Raw genomic sequence first — 21,866 nt, 5'->3', positions numbered from 1 at the left:
TCCTGATGTAAAAATTCTTACCTCCACAGACAACCTCTCTCCAAGTGCCTCAGACGACTGATGGGCCTTGCAAAATGTCTGGGAGGGTTTCATAACATTCCTAGCGTGTTGCAAACACTCTTTACCCCCAGGCCTGCCGGGCTTTGAACGAGTGGGTATGGTTACACAAACAAGTTAAGAGTGAGGAAAGCAAGGGTGTGGATTTGCAGTGCGTCAGCTGCCCCACGGTAACTGTCCACCAGCCTGCCCTCACCCCACGGTGAGTGTCTCGGCAGATCGGGGTGAGCTTCTTTGCATTTAGGCCGGAACACAAGAATTTACACGGGCAGTTACCGCAGACTTCACAGCCGGCTTGCCCCGTGGCAGCTTGCTTGCGTGCCCATGCCTTGAGGCAGGAAGCGTACTGCAGCGCTGTCCTGGAAAATTGCCTTCTGCTCTAAATTAAAGCTTTTGGGAGGCTCTTGTGAGCTCAGCTATCAGTAGATTGTTGCAAGGATAGACCTGAAATCGTGTAGAAATTTAAAGATCTGCTATCCCGTTTGGAAATCTGAAGTGCCACTGTTGGCTGTTTGACAGCGCGTTGTCTTTGGGTTGAAACTTCTTGTGCTGCTTTTGTCAGCTCCGTTTTTCAGCCTGAAATTGCATCCTTTAAAAGAAAGGTATCTGAAAGAAATGGTATTGCTCCACCATGCTTTGAAAGCAGTGACATGCTGGCTACTGCACCGCACACTTGGTGGTACCCTGAGGTCAAATGGTGTCTCAGGACCTGATGGCCCATCCTCTGGCCCTTGGGCTCCAGGAGCAGGTGGCCAGGAGCAGGTGGCCAGGAGCAGGCCCATGGGGGTGAGGTTTCAGAGGGGCCTCTTGGGTGGCCCAGCCTCCAATGCTGGAAGTGAGCCAGCGGGAGCCTCCCAAATTTCTGGCACAGCCCCCTTCCACAGCAGACATGGGGGATTCCGAAAGACCTCATTAGTTCCTACCCAGGAAGTGTTTTCTCCCACAGCTTGTCTTCCTCCTTTTGGCATTTTGATGTGCAAGATGGAGGCATGTTGTTTTCTGACATGTACGTTATGTAGCTCTTGGGGTGCAGAAGCTTGACACTGGCTGAGCAGCGCCATAGCAAATGGCGGCCTCTTGCCGCCATTTCATGCCACCTCAGCGCTTAGCTGCGCTTTCACCTGCTTCCCATGTTGTCCTGCATTTTCCTCCTCCTTAGCTAGTCTTCAACCAAGAACCTTCCCAACCTCCTGCCCATACTGCGTCACTTGTTCCACTGCTCTGATAAAATCATAGAATCATAGAATCATTAAGGTTGGAAGAGACCTTCAAGATCATCTGGTCCAACCATCACCCTACTACCAATGTCACCCACTAAACCATGTCCCTAAGCACCAAGTCCAACCTATCTTTGAACACCCCCAGGGACGGTGACGCCACCACCTCCCCAGGCAACCTGTTCCAATGCCTGACTGCTCTTTCTGAGAAGAAATGTTTCCTAATTTCCAACCTAAACCTCCCCTGGCACAACTTGAGGCCATTCCCTCTAGTCCTATCGCTAGTTATCTGTGAGAAGAGGCTTACCCCCAGCTCCCCACACCTTTCTTTCAGGTAGTTGTAGAGAGCAATGAGGTCTCCCCTGAGCAGCCTCCTCTTCTCCAGACTAAACACCCCCAGTTCCCTCAGCCGCTCCTCACAGGACTTGTGTTCCAGGCCCCTCGCCAGCTTCGTAGCCCTTCTCTGGACACGCTCCAGGACCTCGATGTCCTTCTTGTAGTGAGGGGCCCAGAGCTGAACACAGCACTCGAGGTGCGGCCTCACCAGAGCTGAGTACAGGGGGACAATCACCTCCCTGGTCCTGCTGGCCATGACATTTGTTCATGAAGTGTATGTAAGCCAAAATAATAAAGGAACAGCACTTAACGCTTTCATAGTTTCTCATTTAACCTATACTGTTTCCTATGTGAAGTTTTATTCCAGAGAGGCAGAAATGGCTATGCATTAGTTTTCTAGTGTTGATGTAGTTCATGTAGTGTTGCTCATTTGCTTGGCAGCAGTATTGTTGCATGGAAGCAAGCTAGGGAAAATCACTTGGTCACCAAGCTGATAGTCCTCAGCGTGCTGTTGTTCCCTTGAGCACTGCTACAGAAGCTTCCGGTATACATATTTGATGAGGAAGGATGTAACAGAATCTTTCAGTATTAGATGAGCAGCTGGTTAACGTGACAATTGAATTATCTCATCTACAATTTATGTGGAACCACCCCAAAGCAGCCTCCATTGGCAGAGGCTGTATAGACGACAGGCAGAAAATGAAAAACCAGATGGACAGCTTAAAGTCAGCTGTGGCTTGGAGAAGGTAACCAGCCACTGTGAGCTGTGCAGTTTCTTCCTTAAAAATAGGTAAATAAACAAAATAATTGCACATGTTTATTGGGGTATGTGTTAAAATGTCAAAACATTTTCACCACAATTATGCAATAAACTGAACACCTCTCTAAATAAGCCTGAGGCTTCTCTGCTCCCTTATTTACTCTTTGAAAACAGTATGACAATCAGGTAGAAAACTAAATTTGCAACTAGAGCTGTACAAACAGCTGGATTTAGGACTTTGATGAGTCTGGAGGAAAAGCCTATGGGAAAGGGAGTTTTGATCTAACTGAAATGAAAAACACATGTATTTTATGGACAAAACAAACAAAAACATTTTGATACTTTTTTTTTTTTGTCTGAAGACAATTTGCTGAGGTTATTTTATACCTAAAAATCTGTCAGTGTTTCAAACTGGGGTGAGTTCAGTGGAAGGACACCGATACAGTCGGGGTGTGCCTGTAAGGTTACACTTGCCCTATGAGGAGAGGATGGAGGATTGAGGCTCATTCAGCCTGGGGGAAGAGGCAGCTTTGGGGAGGTGAGGAGGAACCTGGAGGCCCCATGACACCTGGGAGGTCACCAAGAAGACGGAGACAGACTCTCCACGGTGGTGCATGGTGGGAGGATAAGAGACATCAGGCAAAAATTGAGAAAAGAGAGATTCAGACTGGACATAAGGGAAAGCATTTTCACTGTTGCCTGAAGAGATTGTGATGTCTCTGTTCTTGTAAACTTTCAAGACTGTTTAAAGCCCTGAGCAACCTGGCTTGATCCCATAGCTGACCCTGCTTCAGGCAGCAGGTTGAACCAGAAAGAAACCTCTTGGGGGCCCTTCCAACCTGAATTATCATATGATCCATGCAAAAATGCAGTCTGATTTTGAAATAAAAATATCAAAATACATCCATTAAAAAAGATGAATTTTAACTAACCGTTGACTCATCTAAAGGACTAAATATATAAAATGCCATTTTAAATCAAAATTTTTAATGAAACCGTATCTTCAGAGAATTCTGTATTCTTGCTGCTTTGTTTTTTTTCAGATGGTGAAATGCAAGACAAGTTAAAAAGATAAGTTGTCAGTGGTTGGTTTTTACTTGTTTATTTCTCACTTATGAGGAGACCAAATGAACTTTTCTACATTCTTTGCATTCCGAATTTCAAAACTGACACTGAAAAAAAGTAAGCAAAAAAAGATACTGTCATTGTGGCAGTATCTTTCCAATAAATGACCTTCTGTTTCGTCAATTCAACTGATTCTTTATTGAGACTGCTTCAAGAAGGAAGGTCAGCAGAATGTGTGATGTAATGTGGAACTATAAACCCCAAATGTTGTAATCTGCTGTGTCTGTAGAGGTGGAGTGTCATAAGATAATAGGACTAATTTTTCTGCCTTGTGGCTCTGATGTGGTTACCTTGCTGAATATTGTAATCAGTTTCATTTGGTTTTGTATCAGGAAAAAGCTGACAAGTTAGAGTTTCAGATAGCTGAAGCAGCTGGGATGAATTAATATCTAAATAAAACCAGTGAGTAGTATGGCCAAAAAAAAAAAAAGAAAAAAAAAGCTATACACTTCAGAAGTACTGGAGGCCCAAAACTACTACAACAGGAGAAAACAGCTTAGTGTGTTTTGTCAAGAAATACAATAGATACTAGCTCAGACTTTATTTCAGTAGGATGTATTAATTGGACAATGTTTACTCTCCTTTCAGGTACTATGATATATCAGGCAGACGCTATACTGTACAAGAAAACCAACTACCATCAGTAATCTGTCCACATGCTTATGTTATTCCAGCGATATCAATGTCTACTGCCTCATTACCAGCAGCACTTAGAAAGGTAAGAGACTACTAAGGATCTGTTTACATAAAGCATGTGTATACATATATATATATATATATATAATAAAAAGGACAACTAACCTGAAAACAGAATTTAACACTAGGTATAATTGTAATCCTCCTTTGAAAGACCTATGTTTGAAGTACTGGAAATTTTTCAAATGAATATCATATACGGAAATAAGGAAGGTACATAATGACTATAGCTGGCAAGAACAGCCAACAAAGGAAATGGCTCGAGGAGATCTTCCACAAGCTTTCACAAACCATATGCCTTTTTCCTTTTGTTCATAAAATATATATAAGCCAAATAATAAAGGAACAGCACTTACGCTTTCATAGTTTCTCACTTAACTTGTACTGTTTCCCATGTAAAGTTTTATTCCAGAGAAGGAGAAATGGCTATGCATTAGTTTTCTAGTGTTGATGTAGTTCATGTAGTGTTACTCATTTGCTTGGCAGCAGTATTGTTGCATGGAAGCAAGCTAGGGAAAATGCTAATTACTTCTGTTCTAATGTGAGAACTTCATTGCAGATTGCAGACAAGGTTGTGCAATGCCATTCTTGTCTTTATTTTAATCTTACCATGGAGAGAGAAATACTTTTTTTTCCACTTCAACAAAAGTGCAGTAATTGTAAAAGCTGATTTTTTTCTTGGTTGTGGAACTAATATTCATCTGAGTATATATGATGAGAACCTAAAATATTTTGTCTTTAAAATATTATATCTTGTAAAATTATATTGTTATTATATCTTATAAAATAAATATCTTGTCTAGTCTGGTCAAGCCTGGAAATCTCATCTAATAATTTGTGTACGAAGCCTTTGGAAAAGGCTCATTGGTCTTTAATTGAATAGACAAGTAATGTAAACCCCAAACATCCCTTGTGGTCTCATTCAGCATCTTGTTTCCACTGATACTGTGGAAACACGCCCGTGAACAGAGCACAGTTCTTCACAGTTATGTAACTGCAAAATGCTGCCGTACTGTAAATGGGATGAAATTTCTATTACAGTAGAAGCCGAGGACTTAGCTTTCCAATAGAACAAATTTCTGTTCACAGTGTCACTGTCTTTGATGGACATGTGTATTAACTCCTTGCAAGGAATTCTCACAAAGGTCGGGTTTAAATACAAAAAATCAAGGAAATTAATTTTCTTTTAATTAATTAATTTCCTTTTTCATAGGAATCAGGGTGGAGAACGAGAGAGAGAGAGAGAGAAAATTCAGCAGTTCTTTTGTATTGGGATAATCTGGTATTGTGTATAATAATGTAGAGTCACTGATGATGACAGATGAATTATGGGGATTGGGCTTTAATGAAACCCTGTCTTCCCTCAGCACTTCTTGTGGGAGAGTGGTAGAAAACTGCATGACACAGAGCATAAGCTGTTTGCACCAGACTCCTCTTTGTTGCTTTCCTCTCTACAGAAATCTGTTCATAAGTCTTTTAAAGGTGAATGTACTAAAAAGAGTCTTGCAGACTAATTTACACAGCCTAATTTGTATTATCCTCTGTTTTTGCCTAATTTAAGTTATTCCCTTTACCTCAGATAATTAAGACCTGACTCTAGCAATGACTTAAACAGACAAGCTCTCCTGCATTCTTTTAGTAATTAAACAGTCTTCCTAAGAAACCTTGCTTATCTGTCTCTGGAGCTCGTTTACTTTTATTTTTTTTCTGAAAAAAAAAAATGTATATATTGCTGTTTTCCCTTTTCTTTTAGTAGTAGTGATCGCTAAATGACAAAGTTCACTTTCACCTAAATTCCCTTCCGCTCAGCCAGTTCATGCCTACTAGTCAGCAGAAGATCTAAAATAGCCACTCCCTTAATAGTTTTCTTCACCTTCTGAAGAAAAAGCTGTCCCCAGCATATTCCAAGAACTTGTTGGACTGTCTCTGTCGTGTATTTCTTTTCCAGCAGAAAAAAAATAAAATTAATTCCAAGAAGTAATTAAAGCTGTCAGGTTCTGTCCTTTTGGATGCTTCCTTTGCTTGATCAAAAAACAGTCTTCTCTCCACCCAATTAACTAGTGTATAATAAACTTCTATCATAATATACCCTGTTTTTCACCTTTCATCTTCTTCCAGAGTTGTTTAACAAATCTTCATCTTACCCATTCTAGTTCTTCACAGCAACTTTTCTTGATATACAATGCACCTTTCTTCCTCTCTTCTTTTTACTTAACTTTCATAAATAGTGGTGGTAAAGCAGTAGAAACTAAAAAATGTTTAAATTCACTTGTTTGATAGTGTTGCATTGCCAAAATTGCAAGGATAAAATATTTTGTCTCACTACATCCTTTTTCAAAAAAAAAGCTACGTCGTTCTATATCAATATTGTTCTCTCATCAAATACCTTTGATGCCGATTCAGATGAATTTCTAGTTCTGTACAAAGATTTCCACCGTTTTTTCCCTTTGCAAGGCAGTCTGGAATATATCACATTGTTTTATAGTAAGCTTCTGATTTGAACAACTGAAAATAACAGCTATATAACAATCAAGAACATTTTTTTCAGTGCGCTTATTAAATATGTAAATACCATATATTCATTAAATCATTGGGGGCAACTAGATCTATGAGAAATCAATAAATTATAAAAAATAAAAAAATATATTTTATTTTCTTGACTCTTCCAGTGCTTTCTAATATGCAAAACATTTGTTTTAAAGAAATTAAGTTTAGCAGTTTGTCTTTTGTTATTTTGGCAAATAAAAGTTTGTTAACACTATTAAACACTTAAAAGCAAAACAGAAACAACAACAAAAACAGCCAAAACATTTGTAGATGTTAGTTCTGCAAAGTACTCTTTATCTAGATTTATAAAATACAGCTTACTCCTTTCATTTATCCAAGTAATGCATTCTGTACTTGGTTATGTTTGCACAATCAAGTTTTGCTCAGAGGATCTATATAGGAGGAATATTTTATGTCTTTGAGTTTGTCTGTAAATGAAGGAAAACAGCTTGATTAGATTCCTGTTTATGTTTGAGTGTCTGTGCAGATCCACACTGAAGATTATTTGAGCTGTCATATTGCCTATACTACGTGAAGGAGACAGTTATGGCCATGATTTTAGGACAAGTTTTTTATATATTTTTAAGGCTGTTCAAATTCATAAAGCGACGTGGCCAGTGTTCTTACTATGGATGAAGAAGCAACTTCCTGAATGTTTGTTGCATTCGGTTCTCTTCGAATAAACAATAATTCAATTTGAGGACTAAAACACAGATAAATGTGTATTTTGTAGTCATACAGTTTCAATAGGGATAAAATGGATGCCAATACAAATAGAGGAGTCCTACTTGCAATATGGCAAACTCAAATGACCTTAAATTATGTAGTTTACAGACAGTTTACAGGCTTTAAGCTGATAGGTTCCTGATAGGAAATGTATTTGCTTCTGTAAAGAACAATTTTAAATTTAGATCGCCTTCTGCTGATAGTAAAATGAGTGAATGTAAATAATGTTTTATTCCTTCATTATTTGTACATTTCCTCTTCACTAGGAGCAATGATGACAAAAAATCTAGACTTTCAAACTTCTTGCAGGATATTTAGGTCTAAACAGTTTTTTTCTAACAGTCCCATACGTGTGCTCTAACACTGGCTCTCCTCTTACATCAAGATGTCGATTAGTCATTTTTTGAGTCCTATAACCAGGTATCTGCGTAAAGGTTTCTCAGGATTCTCCATCTAGATAAGAGTTCTCACACCTACTTGCTACCTGAACACAGCCACTGCCTTTCACACAAAGATTCAGTCCTATGACATGAATATTTAACTAAGAAAACTGGGTGGAGTACTTCTAACACCCAGGTGTGGCTATGGAAGCCCATTTTGATTCTGTGTCAAATTACTGGATTAAATGAGTTTATTCTATCACTGCCTTTGCCATATTCCTGAGACAGCAGATATACAGATCCAAAAGTCCTCCTGCTCTTTAACTCGTTTTACAAGATGATAAGCTAGTCAAGGTCTAGGATATTTTCAGTTTGGGATTCTTCATCTACTTTTTCAATTTCATTTCTGCCTTGCTCAGAGTAACGTGAGCAATCCAGCCCAGGTCCTCATAGTGTTTCTCCTTACAGTGCTTTATTTTCTCAAGAAATAACAAAACTGCCAGTTATAAATTGTGCAAGCAAAGCATTTTATACTGCCGCTTGATAAACGTCCAGTACCAAGTAAGTGAGAAAGCAGGTGAAGAGTAGGACAACAGAATTATCAGTCTGCAGATAGGTGAGAGGAGCCTGCCCTGAGGAGAGCAAGTTTTTGCCTTAAGGTTCACCACAGTTTTCAACAGATACGGCCTTTCAGTGGTTAACCAATCTCCTCCCAAAATTTCAGACAGAAAGAAGAAAAGGAATCCTTCTTCAGCCTGGAATCAAAAAGCTAAACAAAATCCTATAGCCAAAGTCCTACCAGTGAGTCATGCAGGGGCCGAGAGTATTTGCTTTTGTATGTTTTCTAGATGAGAACAAAAAAAAAATCAAGAAAGCACACAACCTACTTTGTGCAAACGCTTGGGAAAAGGGAAGGGGAAGTTACATGACATTTTAGGATTTTCTTCCTTTGAGCTGAAGGGCAGGTACAGCAAGGCAGTTACTAAGGAGGAGACTGGAAGGTGGGGGGGTGGGCTTGCTCTTGGTTTTGTTTTGTTCTCTTTTAAAATCTGGATAGGTCCTCAACTGTTTGGAATAAGCTATACCTTCCTAGCGGAGTAAATGTTGCAGCAGGACAAAGTTTGTTTGTATTACCAAAACAAAGAAAAAAAAAACGCCATCAGGGAAAATATTCTGCTCAGTGTTGTGCTGGATGTCAGAATTCTTGCTGGAGTTTCTATCAGCTTAATTACATTTATGTCCAACTGTTGTGTCAAGTAATGTACTTTAATTGTATTTTTTGGTGTGTGTTTGTTTGTTTTCTCCTTCCTCTTCTTCAGTATAACCGTTGTGTTCTCTACCTTGTTGAACTCCTGTCATTCCTAGTGTGGGCAATATAGCAAGGGTCACTAAATCTGGGTTTCACGCCTCACTAGTACTGTGTGTTCAGTGCAGATAATTCATTGCTGCCACACGATGCTTCCAGTCACCCTCCTCCCGACGGGTGTGACTTATTTCCTTGAAATAATGTCACTTTCTATCTCCAAGGCTTAACGAGTTGAATCATATTCCTCTTTTTTCCACCCCTGTTACTAGGAAGATAGGTACAAAATCCCATGACAATCTCCACATAATATTCTTCAACAAAAAGCTGGCATTTACTTATTCCCTTTTCAAATAATCATGCTTGTACTTACTCCAGTAGGGCTACTTTTTAAACATGATGCTCCCCAATGTCATTCCGGCAGAGAAGAGAGTAGCCTCCCATGTTTTAAATTTTAAAGCATAACTTTTAACCTCTGTAAATAACCAGATTTGTCTGTGACAGCCACCTGCATGCAGTGGGCCTCTAAGGCACTAATTTATGGGAAACCTGGAGAAATAAATTTCTGTGCTTTAAGTGAACCAAAAATACAGCAATAGAGATTTTTATAGGCTAGAGTAGATATAAGAATTTTATTTATATTTTTATATACATAGATGGATTTATATATATTTGCATGTGTGTATGGCTTTATTAAAATTTGGGGGAAGTTTTCCATGAGCCATGGATTTGGGATCACCCTCCTGATGTATTTATATGAATTGAAGTGAACAGTGTACAGAGAGAATGGAAAAAGATCAAATGTGATGAAGCATGGATCACATGAGAATTCTCTTGACAAAATTTAGAATAGCTACATTATTCATTGTCTGTGTGGCTTATAATATGGATTTTAATAGGATGTTATTGTGCTGGCTGCCCAGCACATAATTCCTTATTGTGGTCAAAAAGTCTAGGAAAACATGAGAAAGTTATAATAGTTCATCTGAGTTGCTTTTTTTTTTTTTTCCTTTTATCCTATCTATGTAATTTGTACCTATTCTTAGGCTTCAACCATACTGTTGTTTGGGCAAGAAAGTGATGTTAATAGGGAAAGAGCACTGAAGTCTTTGCTTTGAAATTCATGGAGGGAAAAAAAAAAAAAAGTAATCAAATTTTCAAACCAAACCAGTTGAGTAGGGTGGAGAGATGTGGGAAGGGAAAAAGAATGCCTCATTTTGTCCTAGCCCTGCCAGCATTTCTTATATGGTTGACAAAGGATTTATACTACACTTGGCAAATATTTAATTTGCTCTGTCTGTTGTTTAAACTTTTAAAGTTTTTATAGGATGCTTAGCTCTGAGTCATGCTATGTTTTGCAATAGTTCGAGATGATTAATACTGAAATATTCTTTCAGAATGATTTAGTTGATAAATATGCAATTCATAATTAAAAAACCAACAACACAACAACCAATAAGAAACAAAATGTAAATAATACTGAAGTCATCATAGAAGCCAGAACGTACAGAACTGGGACAGAATTTAAAAGGTGATCACTTAAGTCACACCGATGTCTCCCACAGACACCGGTGCTCAGAGAAGCCACTGTATCTTAAATTACTTTTCAACAGTATTTGGTGAGTAGTGTCATAAACCAGTAACCCAAAATGATCTGGTAAAGTGTTAAGATCAACAAAGGACTGCAGGGAGAGTAACTTGGAGATAGGTTCTGTCAGTAGGCTTTCCATTAAGAGAATATTTAAGAGCACGGTCTACAGATGTAATAGCAGTGTTGACTAACATGAGTATATCTGACAGAAAAGGATGCTCAGTGTCATGTAGACAAGGCAAAACTGGCCCCAGCATGTACCGACAGCCATTATGTAATACCACCTGCTAGCAAGAACCCACATGTTGTCCTTTTCTTCCTAAATAGGATGTTGGCCAGGTCTTCCTAAAGAACAGTGCTAAGTAGCTGAGGAAGACTGAACTACGTTTTTGTTAATTTTTTCAGCTTAAATAACTTATGGTACTGTCTTTTCATATAAATATTTCTTAGCATTCACACTAAAAACTAGAGAAGTAGCAAAGCCCCTGTACACTTCTCATAGCGCATGGGTACCAGTGTACCTGTAGGACAGCAGGACAGTCACCTGCAGCTGTAAGTCAACACTGGCGATGTTTCACAGGCTGGCGGAACTCAGATATCATGTCTGCAATAAAGAAAAAAAAGATAAACATTATGAATCTGTGTACATTAGGCACTTTTGCTTCTGATGATTGCACTTCATTGCTTTATCTGTGTCTGTGCTTTGTCAGGGCCTAAGTAAGAGAGGGAGAGGGCACAACAGGGATACCAGAGAGGAGAGAAAGAAAGGATGGAACCAAAGAACGCCCAAACCAAAGTAACAGTAATTACTTGTTTGTAGATTAAATTCATAGCAGATAGGAAAGATATCAAAACCAAAACCAAAGCAGGAGTGTTCAGAAGATGCAGTAAGATGCTGCGCTTCTCTAGGACTCTACCAATGGGGTCTTAATGCAGATCTGATTTATTTTGTCTCTGGTTAGAAGAACTACTGTGGTAATTGCATCCCCAGAAATGTAAGCCATGCATACTAGAATTTTCCTTCAAGCATGATTGATGTGAGGTATACAAGAGAGTTAAGAATTACTGAGTTAAGTGTATCCATAATAATACATGCCTTTGGTTAATCATCATTCTGCCTAGATTTCCCAGGACACAGCAACCATAGATAGCACTGCAGCAGAGATGCCCTTGATACAAAACTATGGTTCTTTCACAGAAAAAATGACTAGGTGCCCTCTATTCAAGTGTATTTATTAATAATGAAGGCAGAGGAATCCAGCAGTCAGTTATATGTGTTCAGTCATATGTACTGTGTAGGGAGAGACCAAAATTCTGAGAATTCCAGATATCAAAATGCTTGGACACCAGGTGCGCTACAAAACTATCTGATTATTATGAATTGGCTTTGTAACACAGCACACTGAAGACTTGCTCATCCTTTTATCTTCCAAAACCTCTTGAAATTTAGAGGTAATTAGAGCACAAGAGAGGTTCTCAGCTATCTGTGACAGAAGCTCTCTGAGCATTGCTCAACGCCAATTACTTCTGTGCTTAATAAAATACCGTTCTGCTGACTAGACGGATGGCATCATTGCAATTTCCTTGTCATTCCACTTTTTTCCATATTCCCAGCTTGTTATACCTTTTATCCCCATTTGAACCACAAATTCATTCCTGTATTAACTTTAAAAGGTTTTGATTTTGCTATTTGCAACCTGGCTTAAGACACCAGCTCTCTTATTTCCTAAAAATAACCTCTAGGTTATGTCCAGTTCTTGCAGCTGGTTGAGAGAGTCCTTGAAAACATCTTACATGCAGTTTAAAAGAAAAAAACATTAACATGTATCAGACAACATACATTTATTTACTCTTGGCTTGCAACTTAAGACAGATGTCACTGAGAGCACTCTCCTTCCAAACACTTAAAACACATCTGCCTTGAAACAAGAGAATTATAAAGAAGCCATGTCCAACTTCACGTTAGACTTGCATCACGCATAGTCTTTGTGTTGAGCTACGCTAGGAATTTAATTTCATTTTAGTTATTACACGCTCCATGTAATGCTGTGAAGAAATTTAGGAGATGCAATGGGTGAAAATGTGTTAGAGATGGTTAGTGACTGCTTAAAAGGCAGCCACACGAGCAGTCATCCAGAATGTCTGATAGTGCTGAGTTCTTCAGAACCGAAGCACTGAATAATATGCAGCCTGTCCCCAAGCAGTGAGCCATTCATGCCTTGCAAAGCAGTGAGGAGGTCTGTCGTCAGTGATCAAATATGGACCGTGCGTAATGAGCCTGGTAATGGTGACGCGGGAGCACACGCTGGGCAGTCCAGCGTTATCAGTGGGCACCGTTTATCTACCCCACCTTCGTGTATCATCATGCCAAACACCCAGCTGGGTAGCATTTCAACATCCCAGTGGCGTTGCTCATGCTACCATGTAAGTCTTTGTTAGGATGACACCAGGCGCTTTTCCACCTTCTTCCCAAAGGGCATACTCCTCCCTTTTCTCTCCCTCGGTAAGTACAGTCCTGTGAAGTTGCTGTTTGTATCACTGGGAGTTTGTCTCCGGCCTCCATGCGAGGCTATTGTGTAGTGATCCGTGCGGAGAGCTGCAGACTGCTTTGCATCATGCTTTTCTTGTACCACTTCCACACTTGTGCAATGTGTTGGAAAGGTTTTCGGGACCTTGGCAGCCAGCTGTGCTCTCTCTCAGGGTGTAACCGTATTTCCATTTTGCCATGGTACATGATCAGGTGGCTCAGCATATCCACAGCACACCTGTGCACCCTCAGATCTGCAAAGATTGCAACACAAAGCTTTTAGTAAGAGTTCACTCCTCCTGACCAGGCTCTTGCTCTTTTATACTCTATATAGCGTATGGGACAACTAGGAAAGTGTGTGCATGTACATAAATGATACATGTGTAATTTACTGCTCTGCAGTTCCAACTGCAGTATAATAATGGGTTTGCACAGGGCAGTCACGAAAAACTTCATCTTTCTGGTTTTATTGTCCTGAGAACCGAATTACAGTGAATATGCTGGAATGCTTCTTCACTTATCCCTTTAAAACAAGCACTCAGTCAGCCATAGCTCGAGATCTGCAAGTGGAAAGAGTGATCCACTTTAATAAAGAATTGCCTAATCTGTTTCAGTGAGAATTAGAGATTTAAAAATAATTCTATTCCTACAAACTAGCTTTGTTCAGATAATTTTCAAAAGCAGAGTGGGTTACATTTCAACAGATAAGTTTTGAGTTTGTTGTGGTTGCAAACAGTATCTAAAAATTTAAATAGAATATAATGTTTTACTCTACAAACGTTGCTTTTTAAAATGGGACATGACAAGGTAATTTCCTCTAAATTACACCTTATGACATGCAAGCAAAGTACAACCTCTTTCCTTTTCCCATCTTCACCTCCCCCCATTTTTTTCTTCTCATTTTACCTATTTGATTTCTAAAGTATATTTGCTGAAAAAGAGCATTGTCTAGGAGGAATATAGGGATTGAAGAGCCTAGCTGTTGAGAAGTTTGAAAAATCTGAACAAACTACATGGTAAATGTTTAGAAACCAGTATTTAGATAAAAAGGACATCCAGATCTGTTTACATTTTGGTATTTCTTCTCGAGAAACTTGTGATTTTTAGAAGGCTTATCAGTGGTAGTTCTGAATATGCACCTCCCTTCTTCTCCAGAGGAGTTTTGATTATTTTGCTTCTGGGAATGCTGAGGGTCTGGTTTTTTCGTTGGCATGTAGGACTTAATTTTGAACATATAAGTTTACAGCTCCTGGAGCTGGAAAAAAAAAAAAAAAAAAAAACAGGAAAGAAAGAAAAAAAAAAACAACTTTCCAAACATGAGAAAGGTATATACATTTTTGTGTCCTATTTTTTCTAAGCAGCTGCCCAGTGACAGAGCAGCTCACCCTGCCTGTTGCTGGCTGCTGTTCAGAAGAGACTCATCAGGCTCCTCGTGTGGCTGGCTGGGAAAGCCCGAGTTGCAGCAGAGACAGAAGCTGGAGTCACTTGCAGACAAAAAGGTTAGGTAGCTGGGGGAAGCTGCACGGCGTAGCAGAGATTTCTCTTCCCACCCCTTCCCAGCCAGCTGCCAGGAAGGCGTAGGAGGGGAGTGGTGGAGTAGGAACAGGAGAGAACACACACGCTCCTTGTTTCTGTGGACAGGAAGCACTTGCAGCCTCCCAGGTTTTCACCAGGCTGTCCCAGGTGCCTCCTGTGGCCTCAGGCACTGAGGAACAGCGGAGTGGGCTCGTGCAAGGTGGTCCTCCCAGAGCCGCTAAGGGAGCAGTGCTTTTACCAGATGTTATTTAGAAAGGTTCTCAGTCAGTTTGGGCCGCACACAGTAACTCTGGTAGTTAAAACTGTATTTGCTTAACCCTCCTGCTTTTAATGGTTAACTCAAAAAGTGCCTCTTCGTAATGCCTCTTTGTTCTAAGCCACAGGCACCGATGCAGTCCCAGAGCGTGCTGGATTGGCCAGTGTCCAAACTAATATCTTTATGCAGAAATTGAAGTGTGGAATCAATAATCCTGTGTATTTCTTGACATTTCCTGGAAACGTTGGTATTTGTGACCTGCAGAGCTTAAATTAGCTTGATGCAATTCCCTATTACGTTATTCTTAATCAAAAAATACACATGCACCTGATTTTTTTTTCCTCTTTTTAAGAATACCAGGTAGGAATTTGAACACTCATCCAATTATCCACTGGTAATACCAGTGAGATTCAAATGCAGCTGTAGGTACATCTCTTTAGCAGTTAACGTTTAGTAGTCTGTGTGCACAGTAGGTTAATGCAGCATGTCTGTAATAACAGATCCATAATAGCAGGAAAACACGCATCTCCCTTTTTCTTCAGAAGTAATAATATATCTGTTTTCTGGACAGGTACATATTGTTTATTTTAATGCTTTATATAATAATTACATCTGTTTAGAGCCTAATATAAACATATCTAAGAATATAAGTGCATTTCATTATAAAGTTCTCTTAGAAGTTTCTGTTGCTTAGTGGTAAATATTAAGTGATACTGATATAATCGTGGGATTAAGAGCAAAGAGTTTGCAAGAGTATTCCACTTGATTTAATTTTTGCCCACTGCAGGGAACCAGTGGGTCCTGAGTCACTCCTATCTGCTCTGTACTGGTTTTATAAAGTTTACTGTAATTAATAATAAGGCAATTCTCTGTGACAATTATTATAATAATTAGTTTGAGGGAATTCTGGGAGCCTCAGGTGAACACTGTTATTTAGAATAAACACTAAATTATAACATTTATAACATTGTAATTCAAATGTAAAATGAGATGTCCGGCCACTTTTATAAAGTCAGGATAAGGTACTTTAGTAATAATAGTTCCCTGTAGTTAATACTCTTCATCTGTGCAAGATGAAAACTCTGTACATCAAAGAAGTTATCAAGGGATGTAAACACTTCTTACGTTTTAGAAGAGGCCTCTTTGAAGCACATAGACTATCAAGCCCAGATTTTCCAAAGCACCTGCTACGCTGGCTGCCTTCATACTGGGGGGTTGACTTGAGACACAATTCAGTTGAAAGGTTCTGTTTGTTTAAAGATCCCAAATGGTACCCTAGGATAATTTGTAATGGAAGTTACGTTGCATGATTTTTATCTATTTAATGAGACTGTCTGTGGAGAAGAGAGATTCTATTAATTTCACATTTAAATACACTTTGATTAAATATTGTCATTTTTCATCCTCCTGGATCGTTTTCAGTCGTAAACATACACACAGTGACTTTTTCCTATTTCAGGACTGTCACATCTACTTCCCAAAGCAAGCATGCCAAACATGCGGTTCTCTTTGTTGTTAGCTTTATGAAATTTGGGCTTGGTCAGATTAGCAGTCCAATTTGCAGTCCAATTTGTCTTTATTCTTTTGCAGTTTTACAGCCTTGCAATAACAAAGCAGCGCTTAGTAGGACAGCTTTCTGTCTCTTGCCCTGTGTGCCTCTGACAGCCTGTTTTCTACAGTGCCTGAGCTGGGGAAAAACCTTGTGATGCTAGCAAAAGGACTTTCAGTTTCCTACGTATTGTTTCAGACCATTTCACACAGTGAAAGGAACACCATTTTTCCAAGTTCCAAATGACATCACAAGTTATCTTTAGGTATTCAGGACTAGTGCCAGTGAAGGACTAAAACACTTGGGTGTTTTACTTAAACTACTCCTAGGCGTATTTTCCCTAGACTGAATTAGAACTGCAAGGATTTAGCTTTCCTACATAGTGCAAGCAGAGAGTGAGCCACCCTAAATCCTTCATCTGTTGAGCACTCAGGGCTAGCTAACAGCAGGTTGAGCATGGGAGTGCATTAGATGCAGAATCGCATTGAGATGCCTATGCTAGCCCAGGAGGAGCCAGCTCAGTTAGCCAGCGCAGGGTGGCCACATCAGTGCAGTGTTTGGCAAAGGCTAATAATATCTGTGGCTCCTTAGGATTACTTCCTCTTTGCCCAATAATCATTTAATGTAAAAATGTATAAACTCTCCTGAGAAAGTGTTTTCAGTGTGCCTGATTTCAGAATCACACACATACACAGAATGGCCGAGGTAGGAAGAGACCTCTGGAGGCCACCTGCTCCAAGCCCCTGCTCAAGCAGGGACACCCAGAGCCGCTTGCCCAAGACCACGTCCAGTTTTGTAGGTCTCCAGGACCTTTCTAGGACTCCCTTTCTGGGAATACACATCAACTTTACTCTGTGCTTAGCAAAGAAATCCAGACTGCTACTTAAAATGCCTTTTCTTTGATTAGCAAGATACAGAATGGAAAACATAGTGAGTTGTCACTTGTGCATTTTTAGCTGACCTAACTTGCGGGTTTTTGACCGACTGTAAGCTTGGTGGCACTAGTGAAAACTGCAGGGTTTTTTTTGTCATTTTTAAAAAGTAGCTGACTTTTGGTCGCCCATAGAATTTACTGATACTTTTATGAGGTTCTTGTACATGCCCTGAAATGTTGCAAAGCTTGTTCAAATGCCATGTACTTTCAGAACTGTGAAGCTCCTACTGACAGCAACAATTTTACATGAAAGCAAAGGGAAGAGATCAAGAGCAGCATTTGATGGTGCTTAAGAAAGAACTGATTTCCAGACATTCATAGCTTAGTCTGTCACACAGACACGCTTAGATGTGGAGCAAAAGAAACCCGTTTCCTATCTCCAGTAATTACACATAAATAGTTAATCTATAAAGAATTGGGAAGTGTTATGGTGAGCTATCGGTCTAAATTAGACAGTTTATGTTAAACCCATACTTACCAACAAACTATTTAGAGTTAGTGACAAGATACCGTGCCTTCTCACAAAACAGGAGAAAGGGACCTACAGTGAATGCAAAAACATTTACACATCAGATTCATTATCTTTCTGAACTACATTCAGAATTAAGAAACAAAAGGAAATGGGTTGTATTTATTAGTTGTGTCTTCTGGTTCCAGAGACCAAAGAGACTTCCAAGCCACTGTCTCTTCCCCTCCAAAATGCTTTCGCCATTTGTCCTCTATTGTTTAACAGACAGGCACTTTCAAGTTCCTGTATCTTAAAATGAAACACAGATAATATAGGTTTATTTTCACTCTTTACCTCAAAAGAGGTGATGTCTTTCTGAGTCTTTAGACTGATTATCTAATGGTACAGCTCTGACCCAGCACCAAGGCTAGAAATGCTGAGAGCAAAGATGTGAGGTTAACTAATATCAAGCTTTCTCACCTTCTCCTACATTCAAACACGGAGAATTACTACTACTATAATTTATGTTAATGCTATTTTTTTTGCATATAATTTTATTTCTGGATGCCTTCCAAGTTCAGGAGAGTTTAAATGTTCTCTCAGTTCTTTAATGTTGAATGATTCCTGCTTGTACTTTTGGTGCTGCTTGTTTTCTGCTTTTTCAAATCCCTTCTTAGTTTCATTTTTTCTTGATACCCTAGAAAAATGCAAAATTAATATACCAGCTCAGGAAGGTGGAGAACCAGGGTTGCCTGTATAAATCAATCTCTTGAATCTGTATAAAGGCAGAAGTGATTTTCTTTTTCTTTAGCCATCTTAAACGTGGATGAGAAAACTTGAATCAAGCTTGTGAGAACCAACGTGTGTGGTATATTTTTCCTGGTGTTGCATATCTACATTCTAGTATTGCATGTTAATTAATGCATGTGAGGCTTTTGCCCAACACTAACTTCAGAGCTCTTCGCAACAGGTTCTCTGCGTCTGTTGAGGAGCTTGCTGAAGGACTTGCTGCCACCCCTCTGCAGCTCTTCTTACTATCCTCTAATTGAGTCCCTTTCATAGCTATAATTTGTCTGCCAAATGACTTATCAGTTGGAAAGACTCATTTCAGACACTACTTCCTTTTTTGCTTGTTTTTAACTGAGTGCTGCCAGAAGAAAGAAGGGGTTAAAGCGTGGGAGGATTGCTGAGAAAAAAAAAGGGTTTGGTTAATGACACACAGGACTGCATCTCACACACCATAGTTTGTTTATTCTTCTGTAAACAGCAAAAAGAATTATCACCATCATGGTAAGGCGAACGGTACTCTTCTTTTTTCCCTTAAACCCCACTAGAGATCTTTGGGTTCCTACACGATTAATTTTTTAAAATCATGAAATCAATTTGATCTCCAATATTTTTATAGAGTGTCTCTTTAAATAACAGATGCTGCTGTTGACAGAAGGGGAGGGGGTAAGGATTTTTGTGTATGGAAATAACTAGCTTTGGGGAAGAGGAGATGGGAACAGGCATGTCTTTTCTGACAAGCCTGTCTGTTGCTTTTTTTTTTTTTTTATCAAATTCCTTTCCTAAATACTGATGTAAGGATCTGTTCAATTTTTATTTGTGTTTCTTTGCCTTTGCTGAGCTTTGTAGAAGTATTTCTATTTATTTGATTTTGCATGATTTGCTTCTTTCAGGCTTACTGTTTGTTGTTGTTGTTCTAAATCTCTCCTTTTGGCACCTAAGAAATAATACCGTACTTACACTTATATTTATGCTTCCTGAGCTGAGTATTTTCTTTCAAAAAATCAGTTAAATCTATAGGCTCGGTATTCTCATTATTCTGTATGCTGTTACAAAATGGTCAATTTTTACGTTTGAACTAAAAATGTAGTTATACACTGAAAAAATAAATTGGAAATAGGTCCTGTTCTCTTGATTACACGAACTGCTTTGCTAAAACTTCCTTAGTGGAAAATAGGATACATAAATAGTTTGTGGGAAAATATGACTATTAGGAAAAATTCTGTTCATTTCACTTCACTCTGCTCAACAGTCTTGTATTTATCGCTCCTTGGTTTTTCAGATAAGTTCCCCAATCAATTTAACTACGTTCCCTTTATACAGAGCTCAGGTAAAAGTGAAACTGTTTAAAATCCAGCTATTGCTGTTTCTATCCTATATAAGCATACCAGTCAAAGAGCTGGAAGAGGGAGGGAGTAAATTCCATGCTCAGATGGACTTGTTAAATTTACAGTGCATTTCTTTCTCTGCCTCTGAGGAGGAAACTGTCAACCTGAAATCTGATACATTAAAAGAAATTCTAAAAATGTTTAGTGTGTGTGTGCCAAACTTTTGTTACTTGGAGGAAGGCAATGTGTGGGTTAGAGGAACATTGTCTTACTTTTAAAGAAAGTAAGCTTTCTTCTGTGGCGTTGTGAAGGGTCAGCATAAACCAGGAAAAATATTTTACTGAACTGAAGTAACTCAAATCTAGTTTACTGATGGTAAGGTAACTGGTTAAGAGTAGAAATCACTTAGGTTAACTTGAAATAAATTGCTTTCTTTTTTTTCCCCTCAGTAAATTAAAAAAAAAAATCAGATCAAATGCTTTGTTATTTTTTTCCCATGCGTTTTATATAGGAACACAAGCAAAAGCAGCAAGCTTTTATTTCTGTCTACAGCTCCCTCTCTCAGTAGTTAGGGCACTCACCTGGGAAGTGGGAGAGTGGCATGAAATCTTCTCTCTGTAGGACTGGAAGCAGGGAATTGACTGGATCTTGTGCTGCTCAGACTTTTCTCCCTTAGCTTTTATTTGTACAGACTTCTTTCCAATTTTCCTCCTACTACTTTCATAGCACATTGTGCTAGCAATACTCCAGCAGAATTTTCAGCCTAACGAAGCCTGGCGCTGCAAGCATTGAATATTTGAGTCTCAGTCACTGTGCAGAATGCTAGAGCCTGAAGAGTTATAGCTTATTTATTTAAATGTTTTTGGCTAATGCACTTCTTGGGGTATCACATGACTGCTAGAAGTCAGGCTTTCTGTTTCTCATGATTGTGAGAATTATGACATTATGATTTGAAGAGATCCCAAATTCCTGGCATTCCAATACGAAATTGGAAGGCTCGTACATTGTTAGAATTGTTCAATATAGAAGGCTATCTAAAGTTTGCACGTTAATTGAAATCTAGTTATGTATGGTCTTCTAGTGAGCAACAGAGGTCAAACCTACTTTTCACTAAATATTGTTTGTTGCTTTTTTTCCTACTGAAAGTGAACATATGCTAGCAAACGCACGTTTAATTTGCAGAACTGTTCACACTATGTATTTCCACCTATTAGCTACCACAGAATTTCTAATGACTAGTAAAAATACTTTTTTTTTTTTTCAGTAACACATGCTCTAAGAAGTGTTTTCAGTCATATTCAATTGACTCAGATGAACTAATCTGACAAACTAACAACCAATTGATCCCTCAAGACACAGCCTGAAGTTCTGATTCAACAAATCAGTCAAAGTTGCTTATGCTTTCTATCCGTTGGAGACCAGCAAAGCACATGTTTAATTACTTTGTTAAATTAGGGGTTTGGTTGTGGCAGCTTACATTAGCTAATGAGAAAAAATAACCAGCCCAAAACAGAGGAAATATTTTGATGCTAACATAAACAGGTATGAATATAAATACAAACAAGATTTACATTTCTTGGTTAAGAAGAAGGCATTTTGCTTTCAGATTAGAACAGAGCTTTAAAGATTCATGCAGTATACTTGAAACACCTTCCTGCATTCTGTCCAAGGAAAGAGTAGGCAACTCCTCTCTCTCTCTCTCTCTCTCTCTCTCTCTCCTTTTTTAAAAAGTTGCCACTGCCAAAGCCTTTGATCAGGGATTTC

The 21,866-nt window shown here is 39.0% G+C and overlaps 1 protein-coding gene and 1 long non-coding RNA gene across 3 annotated transcripts in view; one reads left to right on the top strand and one right to left on the bottom strand.

Moving 5' to 3' along the window:
* CRYBG1 (crystallin beta-gamma domain containing 1) overlaps positions 1-21,866 on the top strand; it is a 96,467-nt gene that overhangs the window by 29,352 nt on the left and 45,249 nt on the right. Inside the window, exon 2 of one of the 2 annotated variants that reach the window (XM_048079179.2) lies at positions 4,084-4,213. In XM_048079179.2, coding sequence (XP_047935136.2) covers positions 4,084-4,213 — 130 coding nt within the window. Of the gene's footprint in view, positions 1-4,083; positions 4,214-19,136; positions 19,279-21,866 lie in introns of those variants that run through there. The other variant, XM_048079180.2, reaches the window with a different exon arrangement.
* On the bottom strand, positions 11,956-21,424 carry LOC125184710 (uncharacterized). Its single transcript, XR_007169072.2, has 3 exons — positions 20,684-21,424; positions 18,019-18,081; positions 11,956-13,519 (listed from the first exon to the last, which is right to left on the bottom strand). It is a non-coding gene; the product is annotated as an uncharacterized lncRNA (long non-coding RNA).

The sequence above is a fragment of the Anser cygnoides genome, chromosome 3 (genome assembly GCF_040182565.1).
Source record: "Anser cygnoides isolate HZ-2024a breed goose chromosome 3, Taihu_goose_T2T_genome, whole genome shotgun sequence".
Taxonomy (NCBI): Eukaryota; Metazoa; Chordata; class Aves; order Anseriformes; family Anatidae; genus Anser; species Anser cygnoides.
Note: the sequence above shows the minus strand (reverse complement) of the source record. Positions and strands in the feature narration are given on the sequence as shown.